Source organism: Alosa sapidissima, chromosome 12, assembly GCF_018492685.1.
Source record: "Alosa sapidissima isolate fAloSap1 chromosome 12, fAloSap1.pri, whole genome shotgun sequence".
Lineage (NCBI taxonomy): Eukaryota > Metazoa > Chordata > Actinopteri > Clupeiformes > Clupeidae > Alosa > Alosa sapidissima.
Genome location: NC_055968.1, coordinates 13,463,967 through 13,472,503, shown reverse-complemented (window position 1 = coordinate 13,472,503; position 8,537 = coordinate 13,463,967). Strand labels below are relative to the sequence as shown.

Below are 8,537 nucleotides of genomic sequence, written 5' to 3'. Positions count from 1 at the left end.
GGGAGTGCTTTTGAAATACTCCCATAGCGCAATTGCCAACAGAAAATATTGTGCTGTATAAAGTTTGCAAAAACTATTAAAAGTCACTGTTTCATTGACTCAGAGACAGTAGAATGGGACTTGGGAATATTATCAATAAGCTACTGTAAAATACTGTAAGCCCTAAAGAATGCCCATGGAACATGCATGTTTTGTTGTTGTTGTTGATGATGATGTTGTTTTGTAAGTTTGTTGCACAGCTCCTCTTTTACAATACAATAATGTTTACATGATATTGTTTAACAGCCTCTAGTAATGTTTTCATTTTGTTGTTATTGCACATGGGCTACTGTAGGCTATTGCAGTTCTAATTAAGAAAACAATTTTTACAGCATGTTTTGTCTTGTGTCCTTTTCTCATCCCCCAGTCCAGGTAGCAGGTGTTGTTTTGTCGGGTTCTCGGTATAAACGTGCCCTAGTTCGTTCACGCCTTTTTTATGGAGCTTGACAGCAGGACCTAGACAGCCAGTGCTAAAGCCAACTCGGTTCGTTCGCATTACGACAACTGTGTTCCGAAAATGCAGATTAGTCTGCTACTGCAATCGCTCGACTTGAAGAGCATTTTGCTTTTTCTCCTCATATTCCTTGTAATTGCCGACTTCCTCAAGAATCGAAAACCTGCCAACTATCCCCCAGGGCCATTGGCATTACCCTTCGTGGGAAACATCTTCAACATCGATTCCAAACAGCCACATATTTACTTCACCAAGGTGAGAAAGCGGCATGTGATTTAATACATTGCTATTCAGTAGCTTTGACAGTCGCATCCATTCATTTATTTATGTCATTCTTTCGCAACTGTCCTTAACCCTTAAAGGTGTAGGTTTTTGAACATTCTAAGTTGCGCAACAATTGAAGGTTCTAAAATTCTATGTTGAATTCAATGAACCCAGATATTCTTTAGAATGTTAATTTCCCAACATTCCCGTCACAGGGTTAACGGTGTAGGTTTTTGAACGTTCTAAGTTCCGCAACAATTGAAGGTTCTAAAATTCTATGTTGAATTCAATGAACCCAGATATTCTTTAGAACGTTAATTTCTCAACATTCCGGTACTCCTTTAAGGGTTAATCATTAATTGGGCGAGGAGAAAGGAGAAAGTTCTGTAGCAAAATAGGCTCTATCCACATCAGTTTGTGTTGCTATGTTTACGAAGACTAACTTAACAGTAGGCTAGGCCTAGTCTAATTCTGTAAATAGCCTTGTAGGCCACAATGTTTTGTGAGCAATCTAAACACTTGGGCCTATTGCTGCAGCGCCAGGAAAATACAAATGTAGGCTATGCAATAACATGATATAGCATGAAACTATTACGTGATCTTTCATTATCATAAGAAATAATGTTAGGCCTATGTCATGATTAGTCATTAACGTGATATTTTCACGTTAAAATGAGAAAAGCCTCTTTAAGCAAAGAAGTTTTCATATTATCAAGTGATATTGATTCAATTTTATCTGGCCTATCAATATTCATCGCTAGTGGGGCATGTAGTAATTTTATTCATTAAAAATATTGCCCAGTCAACATTAAAGTAGCCTAGGGCTGCACAATGAATCGATTTTTAATCAAAATCGCAGTTTCGCTTGGTCTTTTGGGCCCCCACTGTCGACGTCAAGGCAGCGCTGCCTTGAAGTCGACGGTGGGGGCCCAAAAGACCATAATCCACTGTTTGAACTAATTAATGCTAAATGGCTGCACTTGATCATACAGCGTCCAACTCTGCCCCAATAATCTTGGCAGATCTAAGATTCTTTCTTAGGTGGCCCAAGTTGGCAACATTTGGAATATTGAACTGAGGCTTGACTTTCAAGAATTATATCGCAAACCAAATCACAATTGCCATATTTGTCAGAAAAATCGCAATTGGATATTTTCCCCCAAATCTGGCAGAGCTCTAATGGGCTGGGCTGGGCTGTCTGTGTATATGAAGGTGTGTGCATGTAACTTTTGACCCGTATGTCCGATTTTCATAAACGAGGTACCATTGGAATCCTTGGATGAGGCCGAGTTCCATGCCCCTGATCAAACCCACTCTTGCAGTTCCTCGGAACCGCAATTCTAGTTTCAAAGTGTTTTTTTCTGCAAACCATTTATAAGAAGCATAATTCCATTGGAAAGCTCAAGTTGTGCCGGTTCATGCCATATACTTGTGATATTTGTGTGATGAGTACTTTGTGAGCAATTCAACTGAGAAAAATGAAATTCTAATTTTAGAGGTAATTTGCATCTACAGTATAGCACAAAAAAACAGGGCTTTTGAAAAAAGACTTGGGGCTTGAACCCCGAAGCCACTCCCTCACTCTACCCATGGGGTAGCCAATCTCTTTCAGAACAAATGAAAAGGAATAGTAACTCATCATTTTTTTGTTTGTTTTTAGTTGGCTGAGGTTTATGGCAAGATTTTTGCTATACGTCTGGGCCGAGATGAAATGGTGTTTGTCACTGGCTATGAATTGGTGAAAGAGGCCCTTGTGGGCCAGGCTGAGAACTTTGTGGACCGGCCCTTTAGCCCATTCGCTGACAGAGTTTACCCAGGAAATGGTGAGAAAATTGATGGGTTTCTTTATTATTATTAATCAGTGTCATGCTGTGTGTTTATGTTTGTGAAATGTTCCACTGATTTACCTGTGCTGCATCTCTATCTCTACCTTAACTGATGGATATGTTAATACCAAGGTCATAAGTCTGATCCCCTGGGAAACTCACTGATGGCGACAATGTGCCTTCTCACATACACTCATTGTCATACACCCTGGGCCCTAAGATGGGCAAAGCACAAAGTCTTAAGTCTAACTAATGCTAATTTAATAGCTATGTAAACTCAATTGGTAATTTAACACCATGGGCAAGACCTTAAGCACAAACACTGATGAGTCAGTTCAATGCTCCCACATGACAGCATTAGTTCAGGTGCGAGAACTTTGCTTTTGTTTATAGACTTTGCACTTGCACTTTGCCCGCAATTTAAATTAGGCCCCCCTGAAGCAGTGAATATTCATTACGCTCAAACCACCTGTTCATCTCCATACAACAGCCGGTCTGTTCTTCAGTAATGGACATAGATGGAGGAGGCATCGTCGTTACACGCTGACCACACTCAGAAACTTGGGCTTGGGGAAGAAGACGATGGAGAATGCCATCTGTGAGGAGTGCCGCTACCTTCAGGAGGAGATGGAGAGGCAAAAAGGTACAGGCCAGGAAGAGGATCAGCAAGTTGTCTAGTAACTGACTGATTACTGATTTTAGTGGCAATGTGTAACATTCTCTGATAGCCTCATAGAAATCAACCATGGGATATGGAAATAACTGTAAAAAAGCTAATTATTGTTTGTGTGTGTGTCTTACCTTAATGGCTGCACAAGAGGGATTATTATAGATAAAACTCATCCCACTAGGATTAAGTGTGTTTGTTTTGTTATTGCATTCACAAACTCATGTACAGTATTTTGTTCTCTACACCATCCTTCTAGGTGATCCATTTGATCCAAAAGCGCTACTCAACAATGCTGTTTCCAATATAATTTGTCAGATGGTATTTGGACAGCGTTATGATTATACTGATCATACTTTCCAGAAGATTCTCCGCGCATTGAATGACTTAATATATCTCGAGGGAACAATATGGCTACAGGTATTAAAACACCTAATTCTGAGGGGAAGAGCATAATATAAACAATCAATCCATACATGTTTTCAGATAATAGGTCTACATGTAGGATTCGTTTTTAGGGGTTAGTCAATTACTGGAGTGCATCTTTAATCATTATTTCTTACACTGCTGATCAGTGAAACTCTCCTTGAAGTACTGGCCTCATGCAACCCAACCCTCCATTCCCAAAGCTCCTTACTCCTTTCTTTTTCATCAATTATTAATTCATTAACTAATAATGAAGCATTAATTTAATGTTTCGAGTTAATATTAATAATTACCGTAACAAACTTGTCCTACAAAAGGAACATTTATCAGGATGGACAGCATGGGGAAGGTGCTCGAGCATTACCTGTGGTCTACCTGTACACATGCCTGCATTGTAATATAATTAGGATCAGTTGTTTTTCAGATGCATTCAGTTACTGATGTTCAGTTTGTGAGTACAAATTACTGACTGCCCTGTCCTCTCTCACCAGCTGTATGAGGCCTTTCCTGCCATAATGAAGTACCTGCCTGGGCGACACAATGACCTGTTTAGCCACTATGAACACATTGGTGCATTTATAAGGAAAGAGGTGGAGAGGCACAAGGACAACTTTGACCCAAACGACCCCAGAGACTACATTGATGCCTACATCACTGAGATGAATAGTGTAAATATCTTCTTATATAAATAGTAAATTACTACTTTTTCAGTTTTGTGTGTAATGCATGCTTTATCATGACACATTTTTCAATTATTAGGTATTATTTATTAGTTACATTATCAAGTTGTGTATGTGTTCTTATTTACATGTATTACTATTTACGCTGTGCAGCTACAATCAGTGCATATGTAATGTGAATGCCTCTACCTACCAGTTCTTGGGTATGATCATGTTTTCTGTTCTTTAGGGATCGTGTGACCCCACTGATGGGTTTACTGAGACCAATCTGGTTCTAAACTCACTGGACCTGTTTGTTGCTGGGACAGAAACCACTTACACAACCCTGCTGTGGGGCCTGATACTGCTGATCAAAAACCCAGATGTGCAGGGTGAGAGCCTTGGTGATCCTTAAGAATAAGTAAAAGGGTACAGTACATATTAAAACAAGGGTACATGGTTGGATTGAGTGAAAATACAGACTGAGATAAGGTTGTGAGGAATAGGTTTAACAGTCATGAGGGGTTACAGTGCATTACTGATTGTAAGCTGTGCAAGTTAGATGTTTCAGATGTTTGACATTCTGTTGAATTACAGAGAAGGTGCAAGCAGAAATTGACCATGTAGTCGGGCAGTCACGCCAACCCAGCATGGCTGACCGAGCCAATATGCCGTACACTGACGCTGTGATCCACGAGATTCAGAGAGTAGGAAATATTATACCACTGAATGCCCTGCGGGTAGCTGAAAAGGACACAACACTGGGAGGATACTTAATACCCAAGGTTGGGTTTTCTCAGTCAAACTGACAAAGATTCTCATTCCCGTTGGATTTAATTTGTTTTATTTCAACTGCAGAAAAATACTTTATATTTAATACAGTAGACTATAGACTAATTCTATTAATAGACTATTCATTGGTGATGGGTGTTGGTGGTCTTCTTAGGGTACAGCATTGATGACCAATCTGACCTCAGTGCTGTTTGATAAGTCTGAATGGGAGACACCAGGGGAATTCAACCCAGGTCACTTTCTGGACTCCGAGGGCAAGTTCAGGAGACGAGACGCATTCATGCCCTTCTCTGCTGGTAGGATTAAATGTCCAACGCAAGTGCACTGTGTAATCTGTGGAATTATTCTGGCATGCCAGTGACTGCCAACTGGTTGTTATTTGTTTTCTTAAATAGTTATGATGAACTATTGTTTTGCCATGTAGTGTACTCATAATCATTACATTTGTGCAATTCATAGGCATCTTTTAAAAAAAGGTCTCCTCAACCTCCGCATTGTTGTGCTGTAGAGACTCTTCCATCTTAGGATCAAAACATTTTGTTTATTAGATTCCAGAATCCACACTTCACACAGAGTAAATTAAATTAATATCTGAAGTCTTTCCCTGATACCTTCCATGTTTTGTTTGAATGGGCTACCTTGCAAATGAGAAAGTACAGCTTTAGATCAGTGAAGAAAACTCACACTGGTGGTTCTTTGTGTTTTCTCACAGGAAAGCGGGTGTGCCTTGGGGAACAGCTGGCTAGGATGGAACTGTTTTTGTTTTTCGTGAGCCTGTTTCAGAAATTTAGGGTTTCTACTCAAGAAGGAGTCGAGTTAAGCCTGGAAGGAGATGTGGGAGTCACACGCACCCCATTCCCTTTCAAAATATTTGCTCACTCACGATGACGGAGTATTGATCTTTTCAATATATTAAACTTATGCAACATTTATAGGATAAATGCAACATACATTTCAACACTCATTTTAGGGCTTTCCCTGTGACAAAGTACATATAATAGTGACTATATCTGACCAAGGATTGTATGTAAGGCAGAATAACTTAGAATAGAAAATTCAAACTCTGGAACTAATACAATTTGTATTATTTTATATTATTATTTCATTGACAATAAATGTTATCTTAAATTTTCAGTGTCATTTTATATTATTTGGATATTAATTGAACAGCTGCTATATTTGATTCAAAAATAGTATATTACACACATTATTGCAGTGAAAGGTTAGGACAGCGATATATACGAAAGGGGTGAAGGGTTTCTATGTGGTATTTTCCCTAGCTTCTGAGCTTCTATGCTAGCAGTAAAACAACAAAACTAAACTAAACTATACTGCATTTCCAAGAAAATGCAAAATGTGTCGTGACTAATGTACGTAAGTGAATAAGTACATTGGGGGAATAACCCTTTGCCTATCAGGCACTTTGTCATTTAGCTTTTACCAACTAGCTCTGTAGGCGAAAGTGCAAAGCTGTATTAGAAATATGAGGCAAAAGCTTAATTAAGTTTAGGTTATGCGTGGATACCCAATCATATAACTGTCCAATCAGTGTTTGTTGTCTTATAAATTGCTAAATTTTTACACTGCTCTTACTCTTAATTCACACCAATACGAAAATAGAAAAACTTTGACAAGCATCCCAAGTAGCCTATATACCACACACTGACATAAATAGTAATTATTTAAGATTAGACTGTTGCCCCGTTTATGTCACTTAAGAAGACGTTTGAAGATAAGAGAGAGGTCGAGTAAGAAAGTGAGGAAATGTGTAGGCTTAAAGGTACTCTAGCGATGCTGGGTAATGTCACTTCTGTGACTTTCAAACAAAACAGAGAGCTAGCTCGCTACTTCCTCTCCTTCCCTCCGGTGCTGCTCCCGTGCAATTGAAACTCTCCTAAACGTGCATCTCGTCTGTGATTTGCTGGAATAGTTTGTTATGTTTTTATGGGCTATGTTTGCCCAGGTTGTTTTTGTTGCCATTTTTGGAGCCTGGGCTGTCCACAGAGATCGCTTTTTGTTTTACAGTGTATTGAAGACACAGCTAGCGGTTGGTTAGGTGATGTTTGCAGTAAGTGACATAAAATGTTTTAGCCTAAAAAACATGTGGCATCACTTAGAGCACCTTTAAATAACATATAGATATAGATATAGATATAGATATAGATTTTGACGCAGCACAGACTAAACCACATGCTCCTTTCTCTACTTTTACCTCGTAGCCCTAATAAAATATAGCCTTGACTTAGCAAAGATAATGTCAAACTATGGCAATGTCTCGTTTCATAACTTCATTGCATTTTTGTCCGCTTTTAATCAAGAGAGACTTTGCGATGCTCTTAGGCTGACGATGCTTTCGGGGAACGGGGCCCATGCCTTTGTAAGAAAAAAAAAATATTTAAAAACAAAGTTATTAACAAAGTCAACAAATAAGTCTTTAAATGTTTTTTTTTTTTTTTTTTTTTAAAGAACCATGGTTGTTGTGTTAGATAAGATCTGATCTTTCAAATATTGTATAGGATAAACTGACATGATTTTGTGATTGAGGCTACACGTTCAGGGAAATTTAGTTAGTCATCAATTGTGACACGCAAGGTCCGTGCCTTTTCAGCAGGGATCAGTGATCAAGATGAGTCAAGCTGGATGTTGATCTGTTTGGGAATAGAAGTATTTGATACGTGACCATGGCAAGGCACACTGAATGAACGTCCTTTGAGGTAAGATGTAACCCAATTAAGAGTCTACCCAGAAATTCCTAGCCCAGGAAAATGTAGAGGAGAATACAACAGGAAAGCCCTGCAGCGCATAGTGAACACAGCTGGAAGGATCATTGGTGCTTCACTCCCCTCCCTGAAGGACATTTACACCACCCACCTCACCCGCAAGGCGACCAAAATTGTGAGTGATGCAAGTCACCCCGCTCACAATCTGTTTGATCTACTGCCCTCTGGGAAGAGGTACAGAAGCCTGCGCTCCCGCACTACCAGACTCACCAACAGCTTCATACACCAAGCTGTAAGGATGCTGAACTCTCTCCCTCCTCTCCCCCCTCCACCCTCAGCTACATAACATCCTGGACATTGGACCCACAATGGCCGCCTGCACTACTCCACTTGCACACTTGCACACTTGTACACTTTACAACTTGGTGTTGTTGTCCTGAAAACACAACACTTCTGCTGCTCTTACATAACTTGCACCACTATGCCACTTTCTTTATTACTTAGGTCAAACAGAACTACCCAAGCCTTTATTGGCCTGACTTTGCACTAGTATTTTATTGACTGTCCATGCACAATTTCAACCAAATTTTGCTGCTCTTATTTTTTTTCATTATTATATGTGCCCTCTTATTTACTTATTTACTTACTTTTTTGTTTACTTGAATGTTATGTTTGTCTGTGGACTTAAAT

At 39.4% G+C, this 8,537-nt stretch overlaps 1 protein-coding gene across 1 annotated transcript; it reads left to right on the top strand.

Moving 5' to 3' along the window:
- The first annotated feature begins 436 nt into the window (after positions 1 to 436).
- On the top strand, positions 437 to 6,229 carry LOC121678100 (cytochrome P450 2J2-like). The gene is made up of 9 exons (XM_042057318.1): positions 437 to 748; positions 2,418 to 2,580; positions 3,074 to 3,226; positions 3,510 to 3,670; positions 4,168 to 4,344; positions 4,586 to 4,727; positions 4,933 to 5,120; positions 5,282 to 5,423; positions 5,840 to 6,229. Exons 1-9 carry the CDS (start codon positions 557 to 559, stop codon positions 6,013 to 6,015), a joined length of 1,494 nt encoding a protein of 497 aa, XP_041913252.1. The 5' UTR covers positions 437 to 556; the 3' UTR covers positions 6,016 to 6,229.
- The last annotated feature ends 2,308 nt before the right edge of the window (positions 6,230 to 8,537 follow it).